The 27,606-nt window shown below is 50.0% G+C and overlaps 12 protein-coding genes across 12 annotated transcripts; 6 read left to right on the top strand and 6 right to left on the bottom strand.

Moving 5' to 3' along the window:
- Window positions 1-286: 286 nt before the first annotated feature.
- Window positions 287-2,686, bottom strand: Bathy07g01500 (predicted protein; the record flags this gene model as incomplete). The annotated part of the gene is made up of 1 exon (XM_007512252.1): window positions 287-2,686. One exon carries the CDS (start codon window positions 2,684-2,686, stop codon window positions 287-289), a length of 2,400 nt encoding a protein of 799 aa, XP_007512314.1.
- A 401-nt stretch (window positions 2,687-3,087) lies between these two features.
- Bathy07g01490 (Predicted E3 ubiquitin ligase (ISS)) lies at window positions 3,088-5,100 on the top strand (the record flags this gene model as incomplete). The annotated part of the gene is made up of 1 exon (XM_007512267.1): window positions 3,088-5,100. One exon carries the CDS (start codon window positions 3,088-3,090, stop codon window positions 5,098-5,100), a length of 2,013 nt encoding a protein of 670 aa, XP_007512329.1.
- Window positions 5,101-5,253: 153 nt separating this feature from the next.
- Window positions 5,254-7,875, bottom strand: Bathy07g01480 (potassium efflux system protein; the record flags this gene model as incomplete). The annotated part of the gene is made up of 1 exon (XM_007511800.1): window positions 5,254-7,875. The coding sequence occupies one exon, from the start codon at window positions 7,873-7,875 to the stop codon at window positions 5,254-5,256; it is 2,622 nt and encodes an 873-aa protein (XP_007511862.1).
- A 585-nt stretch (window positions 7,876-8,460) lies between these two features.
- Window positions 8,461-11,118, top strand: Bathy07g01470 (predicted protein; the record flags this gene model as incomplete). Its single annotated transcript, XM_007512176.1, has 1 exon — window positions 8,461-11,118. One exon carries the CDS (start codon window positions 8,461-8,463, stop codon window positions 11,116-11,118), a length of 2,658 nt encoding a protein of 885 aa, XP_007512238.1.
- Window positions 11,119-11,291: 173 nt separating this feature from the next.
- Window positions 11,292-11,672, bottom strand: Bathy07g01460 (predicted protein; the record flags this gene model as incomplete). The annotated part of the gene is made up of 1 exon (XM_007512151.1): window positions 11,292-11,672. One exon carries the CDS (start codon window positions 11,670-11,672, stop codon window positions 11,292-11,294), a length of 381 nt encoding a protein of 126 aa, XP_007512213.1.
- A 294-nt stretch (window positions 11,673-11,966) lies between these two features.
- On the top strand, window positions 11,967-13,244 carry Bathy07g01450 (predicted protein; the record flags this gene model as incomplete). Its single annotated transcript, XM_007511927.1, has 1 exon — window positions 11,967-13,244. The coding sequence occupies one exon, from the start codon at window positions 11,967-11,969 to the stop codon at window positions 13,242-13,244; it is 1,278 nt and encodes a 425-aa protein (XP_007511989.1).
- A 151-nt stretch (window positions 13,245-13,395) lies between these two features.
- Window positions 13,396-14,862, top strand: Bathy07g01440 (unnamed protein product; the record flags this gene model as incomplete). Its single annotated transcript, XM_007512240.1, has 1 exon — window positions 13,396-14,862. The coding sequence occupies one exon, from the start codon at window positions 13,396-13,398 to the stop codon at window positions 14,860-14,862; it is 1,467 nt and encodes a 488-aa protein (XP_007512302.1).
- Window positions 14,863-15,062: 200 nt separating this feature from the next.
- Bathy07g01430 (predicted protein) lies at window positions 15,063-16,505 on the top strand (the record flags this gene model as incomplete). The annotated part of the gene is made up of 1 exon (XM_007512052.1): window positions 15,063-16,505. The coding sequence occupies one exon, from the start codon at window positions 15,063-15,065 to the stop codon at window positions 16,503-16,505; it is 1,443 nt and encodes a 480-aa protein (XP_007512114.1).
- Window positions 16,506-16,637: 132 nt separating this feature from the next.
- On the bottom strand, window positions 16,638-17,264 carry Bathy07g01420 (the record flags this gene model as incomplete). Its single annotated transcript, XM_007511907.1, has 1 exon — window positions 16,638-17,264. The coding sequence occupies one exon, from the start codon at window positions 17,262-17,264 to the stop codon at window positions 16,638-16,640; it is 627 nt and encodes a 208-aa protein (XP_007511969.1).
- Window positions 17,265-17,658: 394 nt separating this feature from the next.
- Window positions 17,659-19,188, top strand: Bathy07g01410 (predicted protein; the record flags this gene model as incomplete). Its single annotated transcript, XM_007511908.1, has 1 exon — window positions 17,659-19,188. The coding sequence occupies one exon, from the start codon at window positions 17,659-17,661 to the stop codon at window positions 19,186-19,188; it is 1,530 nt and encodes a 509-aa protein (XP_007511970.1).
- Window positions 19,189-19,407: 219 nt separating this feature from the next.
- On the bottom strand, window positions 19,408-25,653 carry Bathy07g01400 (methionine synthase; the record flags this gene model as incomplete). Its single annotated transcript, XM_007512137.1, has 1 exon — window positions 19,408-25,653. One exon carries the CDS (start codon window positions 25,651-25,653, stop codon window positions 19,408-19,410), a length of 6,246 nt encoding a protein of 2,081 aa, XP_007512199.1.
- Window positions 25,654-26,040: 387 nt separating this feature from the next.
- Window positions 26,041-27,039, bottom strand: Bathy07g01390 (predicted protein; the record flags this gene model as incomplete). The annotated part of the gene is made up of 1 exon (XM_007511993.1): window positions 26,041-27,039. The coding sequence occupies one exon, from the start codon at window positions 27,037-27,039 to the stop codon at window positions 26,041-26,043; it is 999 nt and encodes a 332-aa protein (XP_007512055.1).
- Window positions 27,040-27,606: the final 567 nt, after the last annotated feature.

The raw sequence follows: 27,606 nt of genomic DNA, 5'->3' as shown, positions 1-27,606 counted from the left end.
GAAATTTAGAGAGAAAGAAAGAGAGAGAGAAGAAGAAGAAACGTGAGAGACTTCATTCATACTTTTATATATACCTAGGTACTAATACACAACAGCATAGGGTACGTAATATAAATATATCGACACAGATAATAAATATATAATAACAATAATGAATATATAAAGTAACAATAAAACTATCAAAGCAATCAAATGTGCGAGCGGGCGCATTCTTTTTGTATGTATAAATTTTTGAAACTCCATCGCGTAACTCTCTCTCTCTCTCTCTCTCTCTCTCTCTCTCTCATCAGTTTGAAAATGGGGTGGTAGAGGTAATGTTCAAAGTTGACGGCGTCGTCTGGTGTCCTTCGCGTACCTGCGCCATTCGCGGAGTAGCACCGTCCGAATCGGACATGTACGAGTCCGAGTCGTTATCGGATTGCACAATCTCGTTTTCGTCGTCAAACGCGAATCCGGACGCTTGAAGCTCCTTGAACGAATACACTTGCGCGCTTTCGAGCTTTGGTTTTTCCTCCAGAGCGACCGCTTCTCCCGGCTTTAACTTTTGTTTCTTTTCTTCTTTCTTCGCGTTACTACCAGGAGAGTTAGAGATGACTTCTGCGGACGGAGCGGTCAGAGTTGGCGATGAAATCGGCTCCGGCGCAATGTGGCCGATGGATCTTCGAGGCGAAACTTTGTTCTCCCCCTTCGGACTGATGAGTTCGGCGTCAGTTCCAACTTTTCCATCTATCGTTGCTTCAGGCGGGATGATACTAGTCGGTATTTTCGACGGCGTCTTGAACATCTTCGAGCCTTCTTCGCTCATGCTCACCTCTGATTTTGCCGGTAAAAACTTCTCCGCCGGCGTTTTCTTCTCTTTCTTCTTCCTGGTTAGTTTATCCTTGGACTCGGATCCCGAAAACGATGTCGATTGAACGAGCTTCCCCTCGTTGTCTAATTCGTATCCTTTTGATTGCAACTCTCCGCTATCTGGAGACGTCTTCGCACCCGGAGGTTTAATGAGGTAAAAATTACTCGGTTCAGGCGGCGGCGGCAGCGGCGGTTCAATCTGTTCGACTATTTCCTGCACCTTCACGGGTTCACTTGCTGGATCCGCTTTCGGAACCGATGCGGATAAACTCGACGCCGACGCGGAGGCTAAAGCTTCTTGTCTTCTCTTGCGAATTTCGAGTTCTTTTGCCTTCTTCTCGAGATCTTTTTCGTATTTCAGTTGCTCTTTTGCGCGCATCTTTTCGCGCTCTTTTGCTTTCTTGATTTGAGATTTCGTCATGCCGACGTAGGGATCTCCTCCCTTCTTGTCCATATTGTCGGCCGCCGGCGTTATCGGCGTACCTGTTCCTGCTGCTACTCCTTTTTCCTCTTTCTTTTTTGATGAATAATCGGGCGTGCTCGTCGCCGCGAGTGGAATCGAGGACGCCTCGACCATTTTGGTCGTCTTCTCTTTTTTCTGTTCTTCCTCCTTGATGGACACGCCAGAAAGCGCTTCAATCAACTGTTTCTTTGCAATTTCTTCGGACCCAGCCGATGTTAACGATTCGCTCGGCGATCGAGACCCCGACCTCGATTTCTTTACGGACATTTCGTGCGACGTCTTCTCCGCTCGTTTCTGCGCCTCCTGTTGCTGTTGCTTCTTCTCCTCCAAAGCACCGCTCTTTTGTTGTTGTTGCTGCTGCTGCTCAGCTTTCTTTTTCTTTTCCACCGACGCGGTTAACGGTGGCGTCTCCAACGTGAACACTTTCTTTTCCTTCTCTGCCTTCTTCGTGCTCGAAGGCGTCGCGCTCGGCGACGTGTAATCGACCGGTTCCGGTTTCTTTTCCGCCTTGTTCTCCTTGTTATTACTATTATTATTTTTCATAGTCACCAACTTCGGTTCGTTCCCGGGCATAACGTTTCTCCCGACCGAAAAGCTTCTCAAATCCGGCTGCGCGTGCCCAACGATTGCATCGATCGTCACTTTTGGCGCCTGCTCCACCTTTGGCATCACTTGTCTCCCGCCCAAATGCGACACCTTCGTCTCGGCTTTTTGCAATCCGTACACGCCGTCCAACCGTATGTGCGCTTTCATTTTTGGCGTGTGCGTCTTGCAATACAACTTTGCCGTCTCTTTATCGAACACGAACGTATTCAGCGACAGCGTCACCAAGCATTCGGAACATTTAAAACACCGCTTGTGTACTTTCTTGTTCCCGACGACGACGTTCACCGCCTCGGCGGCGTACACCGTTCTCTCGCAACACACGCACCCATCTTTACTCGTATCTTTCTCACCCACCGATGACGCCGGTGTCGACGCGTTCGTTTTCGCCGCCATCGTTTTCACGTTCGCTTTCTTCTTCTCCCCCTCGCCGCCTTTCGCTTTGCCGTAATCCTCTTTCTTCGATTTCCCCGACCCTTTGCCCTCTCCTTTCTTTTCATCATCCGTCCTCCCCTCCTTCTCATCATCATCGTTTTGAAACGCGACGTCGTACTTCCCCCCCGCGTTCGCTAACAGCTCCTTAAAGTGCGTCTTGCAAAACAACTTCCCATCGAACGCGGCAAAGTTCAGCGCGGTCAGTTGGCACTTGCATTTCGCGCATTTGAAACACGATTTGTGATACGGCTTTTCGTCGTGGAGGATTTGTTCCGCCTGGTACACGGATTTCCTGCAGATTTGGCACCGAGGCGCTTGGATCGCGACGAATCCCATTATATGCTATATATATTACGTATATATATAACTTTGTGTCACTTCTTCGTCTCGAAACTCTCTAAAAGAGCGCTTCTTTGACTTTTTACTCTCTCTCTCTCTCTCGCGTATATAGAAAGAGAAGAGTGACAAAGACTTCGATCAAACGGTCCAAGAAGGTCACGCTTTTTGGTGTTCGTTAGAAAGAAAGAAAAAGGAATAAGAATCTCCTGAATTTTGAGACCCTAAACAACAAAAATTTTTTTGCCATCTCCTTTCACAAGAACACGAAAACACACGAAACCATCAACAACGAACTTCAGAGCTTTGCTTGGTTTCCCTAATCCTCCTTCCTCCTTTACGAAGACGAGGAGGAGGAGTTGTGGTGGGAGTAGTAGCAGTAATAATACTATTAAGAGACGATGAATAAGAGCAGCAGTAAAACGACGAACCAGCAGCAGCAGCAGCAGCAGAACCAGAGACGAAAGAAAACGAACAACAACAACAACAACAACAACAACGAGATATCTAAAAACAACAACAGAGAGAAATTCTCGTCGAACATTTTCCTCAGCGCGAACTGTAAGTTTCTCTGCCTGAACACGAGCTCCGCGTTAAAAGAATGCTTACAAAACGCGGATAAAACGTTACCGCTGGAAGATATCGTTCGATTAGAACTCGTCAATAAAGGCGAACCGGGAGATAAAGGCCGAATTCGGTGTCCTATTTGTCTCGAGGATCCGCCCAAATTTCCAGTGGTGAACCCGTGTGGGCACGTGATTTGTTCCGCGTGCGCGCAAGAACTCGTCGCGAGAAATCGAGAGTTTGAAATCGCGTCCGTGTGTCCAGTCTGCTTGGAAATGCCATTCGTGGATGCGGATTTGAGGAGTTGCGTGTTGAGAACCCCGAATAGTAGTAATGGTACGGCAACGGATGACGATTGTAAAGTAGGCGATCGATTGACGTTTGAGTTGTTCGAGAGAGATAGGGATTCGCTCGCGACGAGAAGGTGCGTAACAGGTAAAAAAAGTGTCAGCGGTAGCAGCAGCAGCCTGTGGCCGAGAGCAAAAGCGGATGAGGATTTCGCGTGCGATCGTTACAGTAAATACACGACGATATCGATCGATGAAGTTAAAGTTTTGTCCGAGGAAGAGGTGGAAGCTTTAGAACGAGAAGCGAGTGAGAATGCAAAACACCTAGATAGAGACGCGACTTTATATTGTTTCGTCGCGGCTGAAAGCGCGAAGAAACGGTACAACATGTTTTACGAGAAATGCGGTGGTAGTAGTAGCAGTAGAAATAGTGGTAGCAATGCTCCTTTTGCCTTGTGCAACGCGATCGAAAAGACGCGTGCGGCGATGGAGACGGCGGAAAAGACTTTGAAAATAGAATCGGCGTGGCCTTCGATGATGAAAAAAGCCACCGCTTCTCCGCTCGCGGGTAAGATGAATTGGGCAACGAAACAGTCGAAAACGACAACATCGACGAAAGGGTCTTCTGAAGAGATGAATGCTTCAGCCTTCGCGCGGGGTGAGTTCTCGGATGATGATGATGATGATGCCGAAGTAGAAGAGAAAGAAGAAAGAGACGCGTCGGCGGCGTCGAGTATCGACGCGTCCAAGAAATATTATTTTTACCAATCGTCCATATCGGAAAAAGTCGTCTTACACCCGGTGTGTATGAAGGCAATATTAAGTGCCCACGGTGACGATTTTTCGCGAATTCCGAGGAAAATTAAAGTCAATTTGCTCGAGATTGAAAAGACAATCGTGGACGATGCGATTCGAAATCGAAACCCGCAGTGGCGTCATTACTCGAAAACGACCGAACTGCTCGTCTGCGAAGGAGATTTGCGGGAGATTTGCGACCGAGAGATGCTGAACAAGTGTGAACAAATAATCAAAAGAGCCGCGCGCAGGAAAATGGACGAAGCGAAGAGGAAAAAAGAAGACAAGAAAGAGAGAGAGAAAGAGCGCAAACTCGAGAAAGAAAGGGTAGAAAAGGAGATGGTTTTCGCTCGGGATATTTTACACCGAATGCCAAAGCTTGGACATGAAAATGACGTAAACGAGAAGGAAATGGATGATATCTTCTCGTCTTCTCCACACCACCACCAGCAGCAGCATCAGCAGCAAAACTTTGCCAACGTGGCAAAGTTTGGATTTGGCGCTCGCTTTCACGATATGCCTTCGCTCGCGCCAGACGCGTCCTCGACGTCTGCGTTCCCCTCGCTCGGTGAACCGGCCACAATGTCGGCGTCAAAGTCTCCGAATTGGGCGCAACCCGCACACATGGAACACATAGATTTTGACTCCGCGCTTTCTAAAAGCAACGAAGAGATGGTGACGACGGCGACGACGAATGGTGGAAAAAAGAAGAAGAATAGTAAAGGCACCCCGCTTTTCAGCTCGAGCGTCGGTCGAAGACACGTTTAAAGTGAAGCAACAAATTCGTGTACTCAATTCAATATACCGGTATGTTATTATTATTATTATTCCTCTTCACTGTCTACAATACATTATTATATTCTGTTTGAATTCTCTTTCTCTCTTTCTCTCTCTTTCTCTCACTCTCTCGTGTAAAATGTATTAAACTGTTGTACCAGGAGGCATCGGTGGAACCGGGCTTTGAATGTTCAAAATTTGCTCCTCGAACTCCTCATAGCTCATCGTTTGCCAACCGTGCTTCTTGCGATATTTGGCCAACTGTGACTTCACCTCTTGTCTACTCATCGATGCTTTTTTAAGCATGACGCGTTCGGCGAGTAAAAGCGCTGGCCCTAACGTTTCGTCCACCACCACCTTCACGCCCGCTTTCTCGAGCCTCAATCCAGATTGGACGTCCTTCGCGCGAACGTACACGTCGATGTGCGGATACTCTCTGCGTAAAGTCGCGACGGCGAATTCATTCGTCGTCGTCAAGACGACCGCCGCCGCCGTATCCGCGCGAACGGCTTCTAAAACTGTCTTTGAAGAGACGTCACCAAAAAACACCGTCTTGGAGCTCTTCCTCCCGATTCTCACGTTGTCCGCGTTGGTATCTAAAGCGACAAAAGGTACGTTAGCTTCCGATAACACTTCGCCAATAATTTGGCCCATGCGCGCGTAACCACCAATAATCACGTGTCCACTCAACTCTTCGACTTGACCTTCGACTTGCGCAGCGATCGTCGTCGCTTGCGGCGTCCCGGCTTTTTTCATCTTGGCCATTCGTTGTCCTAAAATGGCGAGGTACGGCGTAATCGCCATGGAAATCGAAACCGCCAGGGATACTTTCGCGATTAACGTCGTGCTTAATAAACCGACTCGCATGGCTTCTGCGAACGTCACGAACGCAAATTCGCCTCCTGGCGCGATGTACAATCCCGCTCGAAAACAATTCAAACGCGAGACGTTGAAAATCGGGCCGATGGCGAAAATAACCCCGAGTTTCCCGAGTACCAAGCACACGACAATGGCGAGAATCTCCCAAAGCGAAGAGACTAACAAACGCGGATCGATGGTCATCCCGACCGTCATGAAGAACAATCCCAAGAGTAAACCGCGAAAGGGTGCGATATCCGCTTCGACTTGTAAATGAAACTCCGTTTCTGCCAAGAGCAAACCGGCGAGAAACGCGCCGAGCGCCATGCTCAACCCGAGCGATTGCGTCAACAACGCCGTCCCTAAAGCGCACGTCAACGTCAACGCCAGCATGATTTCATCGGAAATACTCGCGATTCGATTATATACTGGTTTTAAAACCGCGCGACCGGCAAAAATAATACCGACAACCGCCACGACTGTCTTCGCCACCGCTTTACACAAGGCCAACGCAATCGCGCCGACGTTGCTCGCATCCGGTCCGGCTAACAACGGCACGAGCATAAACACCATCACCACGGACAAATCTTGAAACAACAGCACTGAAAACGTCGCTCTCCCGTGTCTCGTTTGTGATTCCCCGGAATCTTGCAATACTTGCAACGCCACGGCGGTACTCGAAAACGCCAACGCCACCCCGACGCACAACGCCGCCGGTAACGTCAACCCACCCAAAGCGACGCCAAACGAGGCAATCGCCAACGTCGATATGATCACTTGCAACGCGCCCATCCCAAAAATAAATTTCGCCATGGACACCAAACGGTCGTACGATAATTCCAAACCGATGTTAAAGAGCAAGAAAATAACCCCAAATTCCGCGAGCACTTTCACTTGCGAGACGTGCGTGATAATTCCAGTCGCGTACGGGCCAATCAACGCCCCTCCGAGCAAAAAACCAACCACTGGAGACCCGCCGGGCACTTTCGAGACCGCATACACGCAAAAAATGGCCGTAATCATCAAAAACAGCGCATCTCGCATCCCCGTCTCCTCCGCTTCGTGCGCAGCGTGCCTCGCAATCGCCTTCTCCGACTCTGGCACCAGTTGCTGCACAAAATCCGTCGCTTGCGATATCTTCCCGCTCACTAAACTCGTCGTCGTATTCGCAAAGTGTCGATACGCCGGAATCGGCAACGCCAACCCACCAACCGCGATTAACATAAACGTCCCGAAAAACCTCTTCGCGTCCCGAAACGAAAACAAAAACTTCCCTTTCCCGCCCGATTGATTCTTCGTCGTCACTAAACTCGTAATCACTTCTGAATCGTTGTTCGTCTGCGACAACGTTTCGTCCGGTAAAACCGCTTTCTTCTCCGGAGGGGAGGAAAAAAACGCCGGCGGCGGCGTATCCAAAAACGCGTCCACCGGTTTCTCTTCTTGGACCACTTTTTCCTCTTCTTCTGAAGAATTCAAAGAAGAAGAAGAAGAATCGAACGAGTCGCCGACGGAAATCGCGGAAATATCGATGACACCTTCGTCGTCTCCTCTCGGTGTGGTCTCGCTCTCGTCGTACTCGCTGTCGTTCGTCATCGCTTTCAGCGGTTTCAAAGCGTCGTTTCGACTTTTGCGAGGATGATGATGATGTCGAAAGACCACCGCCGACGACGATGTCTTCGACGAGGAGGTCAAATCATCATTCGCGGCAGAAGGCGTGGCGGTGGTCGTCGCACTCGTCGTCTTCGCAAAGGCACCGCATCGCCGCGCGTTGTGTTTTCCTTCTTTGCCTCCTTTTCCTCTTTTCGCCGTCGCGAGGGTAAACTTCGAAGAAGAAGAAGAAGAAGAAGAAGAAGAAGCGTCCGACGTTGACCTCATCGGCACTCTCGATCCCGTTAGTAAAAGTGCCATATTCTATTCTCACCTTTTGATGATTTCTCTTTCCCTCTGTTCACTCTTCTTCTCTCTCTCTGAAAGCGCCGCCTCTCTCGAAAAACGAACAGTCCTCCTCGTCGTCGTAACACTACCACTCGTCGAAGGAGTACTACTACTACTACTAAAAGAGGAAGAGGAAGAGGAAGAGAGAGAGGAAAGAAGAGAGAGTTGAAATGTGACGAAACAAGGAGAAAAAAAGAGGAAAAAAAGTGAGAAACAAACAAACGAAAACAAAACCAAAAAGGAACAAAGAAAAGAATTAATTGAAGAAAAAATTGTTTTTTTTTGTTTTGCCTTTTTTCTCTCTCTCTCTCTCTTTCTTTCTTTCTTTCCAGAGACGCTTCGTTACTTACTTTTACGCGTGTTCACACAGTAATAACATACTTTAATCGCACATATATATTCCACTTTGAAAGAGAGAGGGAGAGAGAACGAGGAAGGAAGAACCTGCGAGGAGGTGAACTTTAGTGGTAGTAGTATATATAATCTCATCGCTCTTTCTTTCCGCCTTTTGAAGATGATGACGACGACGAGAAGAAGACGAAGAAGAGATTGAAAAACATGAGCAACGAAATCATCTTCGTCTACTCGGACGCGGTGCGGCAAGCGTGCAAATCGTACGGGCTAGATTCGAGAGAGTTTCTCGATGAACTGATGCGCCACGAAGCACACGTCAAGAGGAAGTTTCATCAAAACAACGGAGGAGAACACGCCTTCAACGAAACAGTATCCGCGCAGAAATATTGGTGGGATGTGATTAAAAACATGAAAATTCCGCAGACGACGAAATGTTTGAAAGACACCGGCGCGGAGACTGTGACCTCGACGCTTCGAGCGAAGGAGTTACAAAGACTGGTGTTTTTATGCGCGGTGGCAAAATCGGCGGCGGGAAGTGGAGAGTGGACCAGTGGGAGGTTAGAAGAAGGCATGACGAAGAAGTTGTTCAGGTATTTCCCGGAGCGTGTGCGCGAGTGGCTCGCCATGCATCACGGAACGATAACGGGAAGACGAGTGGAAGTACGAGAGTATAGGGAGTCTCCTATACCCAGTGAATTTCAAAACATTCACGATATTCTCGAGAGTGCAACGCAAATGCAGAGTCGGTTCCAGCAGATTGGCGACGAGATGATCGTGCAATTACGACGACAACAAGAACAACGAGAACATCAACAACAAGCGCCGTCTCCGGCGTTGTCTCCGGCGGCGTCGAAGTTATCCAGAGCGGAAAAAAGTATACACGATACGTTGGAACGCGCGTTGAATTCGGACCCGTATTTTGCGTTGGTTTCTCCGACGAGTTTTAACCCGACTCGGCCAAACGGTGTGGTCGCGAAGCCGACAAAGTTAGTGTTCACGAAAGCGAACAGTCGAAGCGTTGTGAATTTTGAGCTGACGCCGATCCAAGAGCAATTTTTGCGCGAGAATAGTAAAACGGCGCAACTGCGAGCGTATTCGGTGTTGATTAAGGAGGACGAAGCAAAGGCGAAGAATAGAGTGTTGTGGCCAAATGATTGCGTGATGCACGTGAACGGTGTAAACGTGGACGTGACGAGAAGATCCTCGTCCCAAAAAGTTACGAAATCGACGAGAGAACGTCCGGCGTTGATTTCGAACGCGAGAGGCGTGAATTTACGCGCTGGACAAAATACCATGCGCATCATGGGCGTCGACGCTCGACATTTCGCACTGTGCATTTTGTTAGTTCGAGAGCGAACGGACAAGGAAGTCAGAGCTTTGATACCGCCGCCGAAAGAGTTTGATCATTACGTCAGTAGCTTAAAGAAATCGCTCGGTTTCAGCGATCAAGACGAGGAGGACGACGATATCATAGGTCCGGACACCGCTATTATTTCCGTTCGGTGCCCGATTCGCATGTGCATGATGGAAACGCCGGCGAGGTTGGAAAATTGTAATCAAGCGTGCGCGTTCGACGCGGATTCGTTTTTAGAAATGCACAAAGAAACTCGGAAATGGACGTGCCCGTGTTGCGGCAGCGCCGGCGGGCCGAAAGATGTACGAATAGACGGATTTTTAGTGCGAGTCATGGCCAAGTTGAATAGCGATTTGCGACACAAACGCATCAATCCATCGAGCGCTTCGGTGTCGAGGATTGAAGTAGATAAAGATTGCAGATGGCGGTACAGAGAAGCAGCTGGAGATAAACAAGAATTAGGCGAGTGGGTAGATATAGCAGAAACTCGCGCTGTAGAGCTTAGCATACAAGGCAGGGCGATCGCCTCCGCCGAGGAAGGAGTAGCGCTAGAAGGAAAAAATACTAGTACGAGAAATAATAAAAGAAGCAGCGGGATGACTTCTGCGAAGGAAGTTGAAATAGTCATTAGCGAGGAAGAGGAGCGAAAAAAGCCGAAACGCGATAATACTAATGTGGCCGCCGACGACGACGATTACGATTCGGAAGAAGAACTACGAAACGCCTGCCGAGAAGCTGCGGCTATGCGCGGCAACGGCGGCGCAAAAGACACGGTTCCCGACATTATCGTCATCGATGATTCGGATTCAGAAGATGACGTGCGCATCGTTGGGTCGACTTCCGGCGCAGCACCCGCTCAACCCCCGCATTCTGTCGTTGCTCGGAAAGCTGCGGTGACGCCGATGCAGCAACTGCGTGATTTACATCGATTAAGAAACGCGGCGGAGGAGGAACAACGCCGCCATCAACGAGAACGAGAACGAGAAGCGCATCAAAACGACGGCACGCAACCGTGGCAAAGAGAAATTCTACAGCAGGCTCAAGCAAGAAACGGACGGGTTCCGGTGATCCGTGCCGCTGCAGAGGCGAGGCAACGCGCGGAACGCCTCGAGTCTGAGCGCAGAGTGAAAGAGCACGAGGAGAGACTCAGACAACAAAGAATCAACGCCATGCACAACGGCAGAAGCGAGTACGAACGAAGCGTGATGGCAAACGCACAAGCGCAACCGTTTGGTTTGCAGCCACAATACTATCACAACGCGAATAATATGGCACCACAGCCGCCGCCGCCACAGCCGCCGCCGCGTCCGTATGTGCCGCTTCAAAATGGTGACGGGGGCTTGGGAGTGGTGCCGCCGGTTTTCGGTTTTGGGTCACCGTACCAGCCGCCGCCGCCGCGACCGCTTCGTCACACGCAACAACAACAACAGAAACCGCCTCACCAATCCGTTCGTTTTGTCTTTCGACCGCCGAATCCAGCAACTACTAGGAGCAACACGCAAAAGTAAAAAGAATGAGACGAAGAAGAAGCAATATTTAGAAAACGTGCGGTTTTAGTATACGTATGAATACACACGCAGCGTACAAACGTACACACTACAACATCCTCTCTCTCTCTCTATATATATATAATCCTACCGCACATCGCGCGATGCCTCACTCTCTCATCATCATCACTATTTTAGGTCCTCATGATCCTATTCATCCCTTTCACCGCGAACGTCATCCCCGCGAACGACTCGCTCACCCTCAGCTGACTCGCCAATCTCGACCTCCCTCCGTCTAAAGGCTCGCTGCACAGCTCTTCGATCTTGTCCATCTCCTCTCCGGTTAACTCCTCTAACTCTTTCCTCACCTCTTCCGGGACGATCACGTGCGCGTCGTGTCCTAACATCGGTGATATTATCGGTACCGCGTGCATCACGTCTCGGTGTTTCGCGAGGACTTTCGAGAGTTGTTCGTTCACTGAAGCGGAGACGGCGTGTCGAGTGCCGTCGAGGATGACTTTGAAGTCCACCGTACTTTTGTTCACATCAGAAGTAAAAGAAGAATAAAAGATCATCGCGAGAGGTGACGATCTGCGAAGCAGAAGCCCGTCGGTAAGTCCTCGAGAGGACGAGGATGATGCGACGGAGAAGAGCATGTTTACGTGTTGTACGTGCGTCTTGGAATGAAGAGAAAAGACTGACGTTTTAGGCGAAATGTACTTGACAAATTTGACTCGCATCACCTCTCCTTTCTAGCATGTGGCGGGCGTAAAAAAGCGCGGTTTTGCGAGAGCAGATAAACGATACGCGCGTATATATTGCGTGTGCGTGTGTGCGCGTGTGTGCGTGTGTGCGCGTATTCGCATACTATGGATGCATTCTTTTCGTCTGTCTTGGGGAAGATGTCAAAGACGTTTGGACGTTTCGATGATATTGATGATGATGGGACGATGAAGATGACAGACGATCCCGCAACCGCGATGGCGCAACGACCGGATGAACTCTTCGAGAGAATGAAACCCCCATCATCGAGGAGGGGTGTTTCTGGTGACGATGATGATGATGATGATGATGATGAAAGTTGCATCGTGCACAAAAACGGACCAAAATCCTCTTCTTCTCCTTCTTGGACAACAACTTCGAGAACAAAAATGTGGCTGGAAAACGCTCGAACGCGAACGGAAATCGACCGGAAAACGTGCCACGAAAACAAAGTCTGGCACAGAAGCGCGCACGTGTGGGTGTTTGATAAGGAGAGGAACCGGGTGTTGTGTCAGAAACGGAGCGAGAAGAAAGATACGTTTCCGGGGATGTGGGATATTTCCGCGGCTGGGCACATCGAGTTTGATCCAGAGACGCAAGGGAGGAGGAAGAGGAAAAAGAAGACGAAGGAGGGAGAAGTCTCGAGAGGAGTCGAAGGTGAAGGAGAAGAAAAAAGTGACGAGGACGAGTACGAGGAAGAAATAAGCGAGGAGGAACGAATGATGGAAGAGAGAAAGAAGAAGAACGCGAAAACATCCGACGGAGACGAAGACGACGAAGATTTCATCCACGAGGCGGACAAACACTCCACGCACCCGAACTCGTCTAGAAATACCGCCGCGAGAGAAATAGCCGAGGAATTAGGAATCAATGTCGATCCGAAGCAGCTCACTTACGCGTTCACTTGCGCGGCAAAACAGGCGGACATGGGCGGATGTAACGCCTACGAAGACGTTTACTTCATGCACGGGGATTCGAGCAAAGACGTCGCGGAAACCTTCCCGTTGCTCGGAAAAGCCGAGGTAGATCAAGTCGCGTGGTTCAGCTGGGAGGCGCTCGTCGCCACGTGGAATAAAGAATATTTCGCCAAAAACAAAACCCAGCAGGCGCGGCCTCGGGAGAGGTTTTTACCGAACGAAAATTCCGTCTCCCCGAAATCCAAATCGCTCCTTTACGAGCACGACAAACGAGAACTCACGAGCGCAAAACTCGTCCCAAGAAACGAACAGTACGTCCGCACGCTAGACGAAATGTTCAAATCCGTCGAAATTCTCAGCTCTGGGAAAGTGTCAAACTTGAAATCGAAGTTTGAAAACGCGCGAGACGGGCGTCTCGTTTCGCCGCTGAAAAAGCCGCCGCCGCCCAAGAAGAAGACGAAGAAATAAAAAGCCCCGCCTCGAGAGAAAGAGAGAGAGAACGAGGTTTTGAGAGAGATCACGGAGCGTCCACGGTTGGACGCACAATGCGACATTAGAATGAATACTATCATCGTCGTTTTAAAATGTCCCTCTCTCACTTGCTCTTTTCCTCCACAAAATGTCGTCCATATTACTCCCACTTATTACTCCTCCTATTACTACTCCTATTCAGTACAAACCCACCATCGGACCGAGAAAAAGCGTCAGCATCGCGAGAGGAATGAAAACAACGTCATCAACGAACGCTTCTTCTTCTTCTTCATCATCATCATCATCGGCGGTGGCGGACGACGAGAAAGAATCCAAATTGGAAACGAAAACCGACGGCGACGAGTACGGCGACGCAAATCGACGGACCATTACGCCACCAAAACGCCTCAAAGAAGACGCGAGATGGAGAAAATGGATCGGCATGCCGTCTAGAAATTGTTTGGAGTCCATGCCGATCATTTGCGCGCACTGTAACCAAAAACTCACCGCGAGAGATGTCCCCTATGGGGTGGATGTCTCTAGGTATTCATCGAGAAGAAGAAGCACTAATGTTGAAGATGAGAACGACCAAGAAGAAGAAGAATCAGAGTGGGAATCTATGTTGCGAAGAAAATTTGTCCAACTTTCGAGAGACGCAGAAACGGACGCGTTTCTTTTGCGATCTTCGCGGCGACCGCGACTCGTCAACGCGCGATTGGCGCAGGCGTGTACTCGCTTGCGCGAGAAAGAAGGCAAGTCACTGACCGAGGCGAACGCGATCCTTGGGAGAGGAAAGATGTTCGTTTTGAGTCGCGAGCAGGCGCGTGTTTTAGTGGGGAGGAGTTTAATGCATCGTCATCGAGGCGGCGATGAAGGTGGTGAGGGTGATGATGATGACGATAACGCCGTCCTCGACGCGGGCGCGTATCTGGATATTGGTTCCGGCGAAGGCGAAGTGGCGAGTAAATTGGGCGAATATTTTGGCACAGTCGTGGCAACCGAGACGAGTCCGGCGATGGTAAAGCGGTGCGCGGAATCGCATAAAGATTGGACGGTGTTGGAAACGGGAACAATCGAGGACGTCTGGGAAAAATTTAAGATGCAAAATGCAAGGGAAGAAGAGGAAGGGACGAGCACGAAGAGCGAGGCGGCGAAGAAAAAGGTGCGCGAGCTTTTAGACAAAGAAGAAAGAACAGAGACGACAGAACGCCAACATCAAGGCCGCGGCGGCGGCGGCGGCGGCAAATTCGATTGCATCGGGATGTTCAACGTCCTCGACCGATGCGACCGTCCCTTCACCATGCTCTCGCACGTCCGAAATCTTCTCAAACCGAAAACGGGACTCTTCGTCCTCGCCGTCGTCCTCCCGTTCCGCCCGTTCGTAGAGCTCGACGACGGCACGCGCCGCCAACCCTCAGAAAAACTCGACGTCGCCACCCCAACCGCCGCTTGGGAGTACGGTTGCAGAGACTTGTACGAAAACGTCCTCAAACCGAGCGGCTTTGAGATTGAAAAAATCTCGCGAGCGCCGTACGTCAGCGAAGGCGACCATCTCGCCGGAGCGTACGTTTTAGACGACGTCGTCTTTGTTTTGCGAAGAAGTGCCGATGTGTAGAAAGTGTTCGTTTGTGGCCCGGAAAGGCCTTTTAGATTCAGAATCATAACGAGACTTAAATTCTTTGAGAATACTACTCTCGTCTACCACAGTTGTCACTCGTTTCCATCCAAAGGCACCACAAATCTTCATTCTCTCGTCTCTCCTCTTCTTGCGACGACTCTATCTATATAAACGACTTCTCCTCTTCTCCTCTCAAAATGACCAAAACCACCACCCTCACGCTCTCCCAAAAGATTTCCCAGTCCATCACCCCGGTTTCGGTCTGTCAAAACTTACCGTTCGACCGGTACGAACGCACGTGCGTGCATTTGCAACGACAACTCGCGGTGTACCGGCTCGAAACGAACATCGTGCAAATCTATCGACTCGGTCTCGGTTTTGTCTCTTTAGTCGAAGAGACGATGAAGAAACACCACGCGTGGCGAGAAAACGAGATGCGGTTTCAACGGTGGCAACGCGAGGCCGAGGACGTGTGCGGGGAGCTGGAGACGTTGAAAGGGGAGATTAATGCACTGGTTGGGGTGGAAAAGTATTCGCACGCGACATCGACGTTTAAGACGATGAGGCGACCGCCGCCGGTGGCGAGAGAAGAAGAGACGAGCAAGGACGCTATGTTGGTGGCGGTGGGGTCGTCGGTGTCGTCAAAGTCGTCCTCAGCGGCGGCGGCGACGATGAGAGCAGTAGGCGCGGGAACGGCGGCGTCGACATCGTCGTCGGCGGCGTCGCGACGAACAGAAGGCGCGGCGGCGAAGAGCGGGAAACACTCCTTATTGAGCGGAGAGGTGATTACGGAGAAGGTGAAAGGGCTGGATATAGGGGTGTCTTCGAATAGTACTAATAACAACAACAGAAACAACAACAATACGGGCGCGAGCGACGCCTTCTTAGGCGATTATCGGTCGCCGGTGAGGTCTCTCATGGACGACGAAATCGGTTACGGCGATTACGGTGACGGCGCGTTGAAACCGTCGACTCCTCCTCCACCTCCTCCTCTTCCGGTTCCGCCGCCGTCATCGTACGATTCGTACGATTACGTTCCTTCCGCGGGATCGATCGAGTTCCGACCATCCGTCGTCCTCCAACACGCGCAGAAACCACCTTCCTCTTCAGCCGCCTCCTTGGACCACCTCAAGTTGGACAAACGCCTCGAGCTTTACGGTTTGAAAGAGTTCATCGTGAACGGGGACGGTAACTGTCAGTTTCGAGCGATTAGCGACCAATTATACGGCGACCAATCGCACCACGCTTCCGTGCGAGCGGTAGTTATCGGGCAAATGCGCGCCAGACCGGATCGATACGCCGCCTTCGTAGAATCGCCGAGCGACGACAACCAAAACGATACCACCACCGAGCTCGCAAACTACCACGCGTACCTCCGCAACATGTCCAAACCCGGATCCTGGGGCGACCACGTCACCCTCCAAGCCGCCTCCGACGCGTTCGGCCTCCCATTTTGCGTCATCACTTCCTACCGCGATAACTTTGTTCTCGAAATTCAGCCGGAAAAACGCAAACATCATCAACGAGTGAATAATAATAATAATAACGAGGAGGAGGAGAAAGTGCTCTGGATTTCCTTTTGGTCCGAGGTCCACTACAATAGCTTATACCCGATAGATTCCAGTAAGTTTAGTACATAGAATTTGCGTAAGAGCGAAGTTTCAGCGTTGGTTGAGTTAACAGGTATTTTCAGCATGGAGTGTTTCGTGTGTCTCTCTCTTTTTCTCTTTAGTAGTATTACAAGGGCAAAGGCGGCTGTAGGACGCGCGCAATTATTCTGTTTCTGTTTCTGATTCTGATTCTGGCACGTGTAACTCTCCATCTTCGTATCGCCAACCATCTGGCAAAGGGCAGTTGTTGTCGAGGAGGTATTGTACACACTCGGGGTGGTTTCTCTTGTGCGCGGAGCGTACGGCGTCACTGTCCCAAGGCGCTTTGGCGGTTTCGCGCAAGTACTTCAGACAGTCCAAGTGGCCGAATTCGGCTGCACTCGCACACGCATCTTCGTTATATTCATCATATTTACGCTCAACAAGATATTCGAGTATATGAAGATGACCATTTAAAGCCGCCAATGAGGAAGTACTCTCACCCCAAGGCGCTTTGACTTCTTCGCGTAAGTATTTGAGGCACTCGAGATGACCCATTTCGGCAGCATATGCACACGCCCTCACATCGATAGGACATTCATTTGCAACGCAATACTTTACCATTTCTAGATTACCTTGTAATGCTGCCGCACTAATCGTCGCTGTATCCCACCTACACTCTTTCTCCTCTCGCGCCCACTTGAGCAACTCGAGTTTATTCGTGTAAGCAACTCGACAGCAAAACCATGTTGCTCTCGGCCACAACGATCGATTCTCCCAAGCAAACTCCAAAGTCGATATCGATGACATCTCATCCACTCTGAACGCCTTTTTCAAATCACTCGCGCGAGAGGATCTCTTAATCAACTTTCTCGTCTCCGTATTCACCTCGTACAAGAATTTCACAACGTTCGATTCAATCTCGGAAGGATGTGTTTGAAACAAATATCGTCGTTATTCACGACCACATCCCACAAAAAAGAATCTCTCTCACCAACCTTCCTCTTCCTCGCTCTCGTCATCGCGACGCCTTCTCTTCCAGAAGACACCATCTAACGATGCTCGTTTTTCTCTTTCGTGGTCGTTATTTGTGCAAATCTCACATCTGAGGAAACGACGGTCGAAGAAGAAAATTTCGCGAATCGCGTTTTCCTCAAAAAACAACGCACACGGACGACAGATTTGGTCTCCTTCTCGGACGACGATGGATCCACCTAATCCTCCTTCTTCTCGAGCTGCTACGAATACCAAGAGTAGTAGCAGTAACACCATCGCGTGCAAATTCTTCCTCGCCGGCGCGTGCGCGAAACCCGAGTGCAAGTTCTCGCACGATGCGAACGACGACCAACGACCAACGACCTCGAGGTGTCCGTTTTATAAGAAAGGGAAGCAGAACAGTTGCACGTACGGGGATAAGTGTCGGTACGATCACTGCAACGACGACAACAACAACGCGCTGGGGACGATTCAGACGACGACGGCGACGGCGCGACGGGAAAACAGCAGCGGTGGTGGTGGTAATCTCGCGACGACGACGAGGTTGATGAACACGAAAGCGCCGAGTTTTGTCCCAACCTTTGGGACCGGTGGCGCGGCGTTTTTGAGCCAGCAGATGCAAAGGACGAATCTCTCGGGGGGGTCGCAGTCAACGTCGTCCTTTACGGCGGCGTCTTCTTTAGTCGTCGCGGGCGGTGGTGGTGGAGCGAGCGGCGCGTGGCAAAACAGTCCGGGGGAGCACTTGCGCCGGAGCGGAGAGGAAGCGGAAGAGTTCGGGGGAGACGGCGGGGACGATTGGGGGTACGAGGACGAGTATGGGAACTGGGTGAGCTTTAATACCGGGGAAGGAGAGGACATGGCGGATTTTGTAGCGGCGCAGTTACCGGACGATGACGATTTGTTCTTGGGGATGACGGCGAGTAGCGGCGATTTGCAGGAGTATCAACAACAACAACCACCACCACAACAACAACGACAACAACTCGTTGCCGTTGGCGATGGATACGGGTACTACGATCAACAAGGCCAATGGGTCAACATCGAAGATCCGCAAAGTCAGGCGTTTTTAGAGCAGCAGTATCAGTTACAACAACAACAGCAGCAGCAGCAGCAATATCATCACTTTCAACAACAACAACAACAACAACAACAAAGACAAGTTCCCAGGGACGTAAATGCCATGTTCCGCCCCCTAGAAGTAGGAAACGCGTCGGACCAATCGTACGATCAGCAAAGATCTTTTGATGCGCAAATTGAATGCTCTATATGCTTGGAAAGAGTCGCGGATGAATCTCGCCCGTTTTCGGCGAGACGGTTTGGTTTGTTGGATAAATGCGACCACAGTTTTTGCTTATCGTGTATTCGCGGATGGCGAGATGGTGGCGTACAAGGTAAAGAAGCTGGTGCGATCGCGACCGAACAGGCGAGAATGTGTCCGATTTGTCGCGTCAACTCTTTCTTTATCACGCCAAGCGCTCACTTTCCACGCACGCCGGAGGAGAAAGAAGAGATTTTGAAAAACTATTTGAGCAAAATGAAACAAATTCCGTGCAAGCATTACAACAACGGTCGCTGTCCGTTTGGGACGAGCTGCTTTTATTCGCACGGATCAGGAGAGGTCGATACTGGGGTGAGGAAAACGACGACGGCGGGGGAAGAGCTACACATTTTGACAACGCCGACTTTGGCGGATTACCTCGACGTTTCGAAAAAGGTAGGAGGAGGAGGAAGTCGATGAAGATCGATATGGCTCCTTCTGACACGAGCGAGATACTTGTATTCTAAAAACAAAAACAGTTGTACTACCACATTATATCAAAATACACGAAGACAAAGAACAGTTGTATTCCTATCAAGTTTTTTCTTCTTTTGTAGCGTGATGTTTTTATGTATATTTGATTAAATAATGTGATTAAGTTAAGTTGTTTAAGTTGTTCGGTGACATCTCTCTAATATATTATTCCACGTGGTACGCCAAGTTTTGCCCCAACCACTTCTCAACGGTAGCCACATCCATTCCTTTTCTCGAGGCGTATTCTTCCACTTGATCCTTCTCAATCTTACCAACATTGAAGTATTCTGCAGATTTACCGCCAAAGTATAAGCCAGACACAGAGGCCGCCGGCAGCATGGCGAAGGACTCCGTCAACTCGACGCCAATCTCTTCCTTACATTTCATCAAATCCCACATCGTGGCCTTCTCGGTGTGATCAGGTTGCGACGGATACCCCGGCGCTGGGCGAATGCCTTGGTACTTTACCTTCAACAAGTCATCAGCGTTGAGAGATTCATCCGGTGCGTATCCCCAGTGATCTTTACGAACTTGAGCGTGGAGTAATTCCGCGAATGCTTCGGCTAAACGATCAGCTAAAGCCTCCGCCATAATATACGAGTAGTCGTCGTTGTTCTTTTTGAAAGACTGTGTCAACTTGTCCAAACCCAGACCAGCCGTGCAGACAAACATGCCGAGATAATCGGTAACGTTAGAATCTTTCGGTGCAATAAAGTCAGACAAAGCCATGTACGGTTCTTCAGTATCTTTTTCAGCTTGCTGACGAATCGTGTGGAACGAGCAGCGCTTGCCGGAAGCGGCGTCCTCGCCGTTGTAAACTTCGATATCGTCACCGACAGCGTTGCACGCGTAGAAAGCGAGCAAACCGTTCAATGTCAACTGTTTCTGGTTTTTCATTTGATCTAACATCGCGTTTGCCTCATCGAATAGCTTTTTCGCCTCCATCCCGACGTTTTCGTCGTTGAAAATTTTCGGGTAGCCTCTGTTTGGGTATCGGCCTCTAAGTTGCCAGACTTGAAAGAATGGGTTCCAATCAATGTACGGGATCACGTCAGCAATCGGGACGTCCTTCAATGCCTTCGTTCCTAAAAACTTCGGCTTTACTGGTTTGTGCTCCGCGGAGGAGAAATCTGGCAACGTGACCGACTCTCGCGCTTTCGCGAGGGATAAGTATTTTCGATCTTCGAGACCGGCGAAGAATTCCTCGCGCATCTCCTCGTACGTTTCTTTGATATCATCCAAAAACTCCGGACGTTTTGTCATATCCATGAGAGTTTGAGCAACTGGGACGGCTCTAGACGCATCGAGAACGTGAACGACACCGCCAGAGTACACTGGGGCCATTTTGACCGCCGTGTGCATCTTGGATGTCGTCGCACCACCGATGAGTAACGGAATCTTCAAACCAGCTTTTTCCATCTCTTTCCCAACTGTCACCATCTCGTCCAAAGATGGAGTGATGAGACCGGATAATCCGAGAATATCGGCGTTGTTTTCTTTCACGGCATCAAGGATGGTTTGGCATGGACACATTACGCCAATATCTATGACTTTGAAGTTGTTGCACCCCAAGACAACGGCGACGATGTTCTTCCCAATATCGTGCACGTCACCCTTCACAGTTGCAATCAAGAACGTCCCGGCACTAGAGCTCGAAGTATCGCCGGCGGCATCTTTCGCCGCCTGCATAAACGGAAGCAAGTGTCCGACAGATTTCTTCATTACTCTTGCTGATTTGATTACTTGCGGCAAAAACATTTTCCCGGCACCAAACAAATCCCCGACTACGTTCATGCCATCCATGAGCGGTCCTTCAATGATCTCAAGGCAGGATGCAAACGAACCAGACGTTCGGCACTCTTCGGTATCGGCGATGCAGAACTCATCGATACCATGCACGAGAGCATACTCGAGACGTTTACCGACTTTTTCGTTTCTCCAAGCCTTTCCGTTATCTTTCTTTTTCGCGGCACCGCCGGCAGCTTGGCCTTTGCGGCGGAGGTTGCACGGTCCAGATTTCGGGTCTAAAGTCGCCGCGAATTGAAGCATTCTCTCCGTCGCGTTCGAACATCGGTTCAACAAAACGTCCTCGATGTACTCCAAAAGCTCCTTGTCGATATTCTCGTAAACATCTTCTTCAACCTGAGCGGCGTTGACGATACCCATATCCATGCCGGCTTTGCACGCGTGGTACAAAAACGCCGAGTGGAATCCTCTTCGAACAGGCTCGTTCCCTCGAAACGAAAACGCCAAGTTCGAAACGCCACCAGAAATCTTACATCCAGGGCACAAACGCTTAATCTCACGCGTCGCGTTGATAAAGTCAACCGCGTAGTTGTTGTGCTCTTCCATGCCGGTACCGATGGTAAGAATATTCGGGTCAAAGATGATATCTTGCGGGTTGAAGCCAACCTCTTCGACGAGTAACTTGAACGCTCGGCAACAGATGCGAACCTTCTCCGCTTCAGTAGCCGCTTGACCCTCCTCGTCGAATGCCATGACAACCACCGCGGCGCCGTGCGCCTTGACGAGAGCCGCATCCTTCAAGAATTGATCTTGACCAGCCTTCAAAGAAATAGAGTTCATGATGCATTTACCTTGCGAACACTTCAAACCAGCTTCGACGACATCAAATTTACTCGAGTCGATCATAAACGGCACTTTAGAAGCATCCGGCTCAGAAACTAACAAATTCACAAACTTAGTCATCGCGGATTTACCGTCGATTAAACCGTCGTCCATGTTGATGTCAATCACGTGCGCACCATTTTCAACCTGCTTCAACGCAATCGCCAAAGCTTTCTCGAAGTTACCATCAACGATAGCCTTCTTGAAGATGCTCGAACCGGCAACGTTGCACCTTTCGCCCAAGTTGATGAACGATTTGCGCATGTCCTTCTCGTTCGGATCGTAGTTAAACGGCAACAAACCGGATAAACGCATTTGCTCCGGAACCTCGTGGCGTTGTCTTGGTTTGTACCTCGCCCCGAGTTCGGCCAAACTCGCAATGTGCTCAGCCGTAGTCCCACAGCATCCACCGATGGCGTTCAATAAGTTTTTCTCAAAGAACGTCTCGCAATCCTTGGCCATTTCTGGACCTTTTTGATCGTAGCCGCCCATGGCGTTTGGCAAACCGGCGTTCGGGTAAGCAAAGACCCAGCAATCCGCGCATTTTGACAAGTTGTCAATGTACGGAACCATATCTTGAGCACCCAAGGCGCAATTCAAACCAATCGCGATCGGTTTCGCGTGCGAAACGGAGTTCCAAAACGCCTCGTTCGTTTGACCGGACAAAGTACGGCCAGAGTTATCGACGATGGTACCGGAAACGAAAACCGGGATTTTCTTTCCCCAGTTTGCGAAGTACTTGTTCACCGCAAACAAAGCCGCTTTGGCGTTCAGCGTATCAAAGATAGTTTCCACCAAAAGAACATCCACGCCACCTTCAATCAACGCCTCCGTTTGCTCGTAATACGCTTCGACAATCTCATCAAAAGTACACGCGCGAAACGCCGGGTTCTCCACAGACGGACTCACCGACAACGTACGATTCGTCGGGCCAATAGCACCAGCCGCAAACCTCGGCTTAGACGGATCCTTCTTAGTGAACTCAACGCAGCATTCTTTGGCCAACTTCGCCGCCGCGACGTTGATGTCCCAAACGTCTTGTTTCCTATCCAAAGCGTAATCCGCTTGAGAAATCATAGTCGCGTTGAAAGTGTTCGTCTCGATAATATCAGCACCAGCCGCCAAGTACGCAGAGTGAATCTCCTTGATAACATCCGGTCGAGTCAAAACCAAAATATCGTTGTTGCCTTTCAAATCGTTCTCGTGGTCTTTGTACCTCTCCGCACGGAAATCCTCCTCCTTCAACTTGTACGCTTGAACGGACGTTCCCATCGCGCCGTCGATGATCATGACCCGCTCAGACATGATTTTATCGATAACCGCAAACGCGTCAGACTTGGGAAGTGGATCCACCCACTTCTTGTACGTCGGAACCGGCGGTAACGTCTTTGGATCTGGCGGGGCAATTTTATTCTCCTTGGAATAGTTTTGTCTCGGATCGGCTTCGAATTTTGGCGCAGCCGGTTCTTGACCGAGTCGGCGAAGTTCGCACGGCCCAGACTTTGGATCCAAAGTTGCAGCAAAATCGAGCATTCTCTCCGTAGCATCCTCACGGCGGTTCAACAAAACGTCCTCGATGTACTCCAAAAGCTCCTTGTCGATATTCTCGTAAACATCTTCTTCAACCTGAGCGGCGTTGACGATACCCATATCCATGCCGGCTTTGCACGCGTGGTACAAAAACGCCGAGTGGAATCCTCTTCGAACAGGCTCGTTCCCTCGAAACGAAAACGCCAAGTTCGAAACGCCACCAGAAATCTTACATCCAGGGCACAAACGCTTAATCTCACGCGTCGCGTTGATAAAGTCAACCGCGTAGTTGTTGTGCTCTTCCATGCCGGTACCGATGGTAAGAATATTCGGGTCAAAGATGATATCTTGCGGGTTGAAGCCAACCTCTTCGACGAGTAACTTGAACGCTCGGCAACAGATGCGAACCTTCTCCGCTTCAGTAGCCGCTTGACCCTCCTCGTCGAATGCCATGACAACCACCGCGGCGCCGTGCGCCTTGACGAGAGCCGCATCCTTCAAGAATTGATCTTGACCAGCCTTCAAAGAAATAGAGTTCATGATGCATTTACCTTGCGAACACTTCAAACCAGCTTCGACGACATCAAATTTACTCGAGTCGATCATAAACGGCACTTTAGAAGCATCCGGCTCAGAAACTAACAAATTCACAAACTTAGTCATCGCGGATTTACCGTCGATTAAACCGTCGTCCATGTTGATGTCAATCACGTGCGCACCATTTTCAACTTGCTTCAACGCAATCGCCAAAGCTTTCTCGAAGTTACCATCAACGATAGCCTTCTTGAAGATGCTCGAACCGGCAACGTTGCACCTTTCGCCCAAGTTGATGAACGATTTGCGCATGTCCTTCTCGTTCGGATCGTAGTTAAACGGCAACAAACCGGATAAACGCATTTGCTCCGGAACGTCGTGGCGTTGTCTTGGTTTGTACCTCGCCCCGAGTTCGGCCAAACTCGCAATGTGCTCAGCCGTAGTCCCACAGCATCCACCGATGGCGTTCAATAAGTTTTTCTCAAAGAACGTCTCGCAATCCTTGGCCATTTCTGGACCTTTTTGATCGTAGCCGCCCATGGCGTTTGGCAAACCGGCGTTCGGGTAAGCAAAGACCCAGCAATCCGCGCATTTCGACAAGTTGTCAATGTACGGAACCATATCTTGAGCACCCAAGGCGCAATTCAAACCAATCGCGATCGGTTTCGCGTGCGAAACGGAGTTCCAAAATGCCTCGTTCGTTTGACCGGACAAAGTACGGCCAGAGTTATCGACGATGGTACCGGAAACGAAAACCGGGATTTTCTTTCCCCAGTTTGCGAAGTACTTGTTCACCGCAAACAAAGCCGCTTTGGCGTTCAGCGTATCAAAGATAGTTTCCACCAAAAGAACATCCACGCCACCTTCAATCAACGCCTCCGTTTGCTCGTAATACGCTTCGACAATCTCATCAAAAGTACACGCGCGAAACGCCGGGTTCTCCACAGACGGACTCACCGACAACGTACGATTCGTCGGGCCAATAGCACCAGCCGCAAACCTCGGCTTAGACGGATCCTTCTTAGTGAACTCAACGCAGCATTCTTTGGCCAACTTCGCCGCCGCGACGTTGATGTCCCAAACGTCTTGTTTCCTATCCAAAGCGTAATCCGCCTGAGAAATCATAGTCGCGTTGAAAGTGTTCGTCTCGATAATATCAGCACCAGCCGCCAAGTACGCAGAGTGAATCTCCTTGATAACATCCGGTCGAGTCAAAACCAAAATATCGTTGTTGCCTTTCAAATCGTTCTCGTGGTCTTTGTACCTCTCCGCACGGAAATCCTCCTCCTTCAACTTGTACGCTTGAACGGACGTTCCCATCGCGCCGTCGATGATCATGACCCGCTCAGACATGATTTTATCGATAACCGCAAACGCGTCGGACTTGGGAAGTGGATCCACCCACTTCTTGTACGTCGGAACCGCGCTCAACCCGCTCGTCTTTGCCGCAATTTGTGGATACTTCTCCTCGTACGTCATCTCCGCCTCGGGGTCGATCGGTTCTTCCCAGTCTCTCAAGTTCATCGCTTTCAAAGCGTACGAACCTAAAATCCCAACCGGAATGGACAAGACCGCCATCGCCGCCAAGACGATCGCGAGGAGTAAAATCGCCGGCGCGAGACCGAGAATATACAACGTCGCTTTTTGCGGATCGCGCTTCATGAGGTTCAGCGCTTTCTGGTAGTTCACCTTCGCGGAGACGAGAGGTAACTTCGCCATCTTTTCTCTCTCTCTTTACTCTTTAAAAATGAATATAAACGAACTTCGCAACAAACCTCTCTCTCTCTCTTTTCTCCGGGGTTTTCGTCTCGACGTGTCCAAACAACAACGCGTAAAACGTCTCGCTCGATGTGTGAAGAAGCAAATCCCGATGGGTTTCTGAACGATGGGTTATCCGGAAACGACGGCCACGAAACGACAAAAAAAACCCTAAACTCAAGTTTTGTTTTTTTTCCTCTTCTTTGTGATTTTTTACAGAGAGAGAAGGACTTGAGGCACGATGTGGGTGGTGGCAACTATTTATATAGAGTAGTACTTTAGGCGTACGTAATAATGGCAGAAAAGGAGCACTTTGCGTCGCGTGTTTTCACAAAAAAGCACCAATATTTACCACGCGTCTATTTTCTTCCTTCCTCTTCCGATGGGCGCGACTTGTTTCGCTTGCTCCAATCGTTTCTTTTGGAACTTTTGCTGCCTCTCTCGAAAGATGTGCGGGATATCCTTCCCGGTTCTTTTCATTTCTTCCTTGTAGGAGGATAAAACCGCTCGGACGTCGGCGACGCCGAGACGAACTATGGATTCTAGAAACGGCATGAGATCGAGCAATGCGGTATCGGTCGAACCGTCTTCGTATCTCCAAGGCTGAATCGGAATGACGTTTTCCGGGTTCATCTCCGCCGATTTTGGTTTCGAACTTATGTACAATACTCTCTCCATATCCCTGTTTAACTTGGATAAATCTCTTATGTATTCTCCGTGTTTATATTGCGCCGATTCTCTATATAAACGGTGCGTGACGTACCGTTTTGGGTCCAACCGTTCTAAAATCGGCTCACCGTATGTCAAGAGTTGGTCGGTGAATACAACCATCTCGTAAAATTGCGCCAAGTGCTCTAAAAACGGATCCACTCCCGGTCGCTTAAACACTCGCCACCCTCTCTCTCTGTTCCAATTCGAGTTAATCAAGGTGTCGTCCAAATCCAAAACTAAAGTGTGAGGAATATACATCGCGTCCGGAGGATGGTCCGGCAACAACTTATCGCTAATCGGGTCTAAATAATGGCTCGATTTCTCATCGATAAACTGGCGAAACTCCAGCAAATATTCCGCGAACCGTTGCGCTCCCGGTACCGCGATTTCTTTCTCAAAATCTTTCCCCTTCACTTTCTTCTCCAACTCTTCGGTCGTTTGCACGTAATACGACGCGCCGGCTACGGCGGCTACCGCGGTGGCGCACACCAGCGCCACCGCCGAGAGGAAATCAAAAGCTTGACCGATGGGACCTTTCGGTTTCGCATTCGCCGGATTCTCCGGGTCTTCTTCTTCTTCTTCTTCTTCTTCGAGAATCGTCGTCGATGAGGACGACGACGATGGTGACGACGTCATCGTCGTCTTTGCTCTCCGCTGATGATGATTATGATGATTATGATGAAAATCTCGCGCCGCGTAAATTCGTTCTCGTTCTCTCTCTAAAAATGTTCTCGAACAAAAATGTTGGCTCGCCGCCGTCGTTGAAGAAGAAGAAAAACTCCGTCGTCGACGTGCGCTCGTATGATTAGACGAAGACGCGATGGGAGCAGCGGAAGGAGACCCCCCGTCCTCCTCCGCAAAAGCAACCCCGTCGCTCCTCCTCCACCGCGGAGTGTGACGCGCGTTCGTCGTCGTCTTCCCCGAAGAAGAAGAAGAATTAGAGCGCAAAAATTCTCCCCCGACGGGGATGGAAGAAGAAGAAGAAGAAGAAGAAGAATGCATTTGGACGATGGATGCGAGGAGACGCCTCCTCGCGCCTCGTCGCATCATCATCTCTCTCTCTCTCTCTCTTCTTCTCTTTCTGCGCGCAAAAGTCTTCCGTGTTATTCGTGCTGTATAGAAAAGCGAACTTTGAGGCGTTTTGGAGCGTTTCCCGCTCGTTTGGAATGGAGAAAAAAGCAGAGGTTTTAAATTCACTCTCTT

This window comes from Bathycoccus prasinos (assembly GCF_002220235.1).
Source record: "Bathycoccus prasinos genomic : Chromosome_7".
In the NCBI taxonomy this organism is placed as follows: domain Eukaryota; kingdom Viridiplantae; phylum Chlorophyta; class Mamiellophyceae; order Mamiellales; family Bathycoccaceae; genus Bathycoccus; species Bathycoccus prasinos.
The sequence above is the reverse complement of the archived record's forward strand: the minus strand, read 5'-3'. Positions and strand labels throughout refer to the sequence as shown.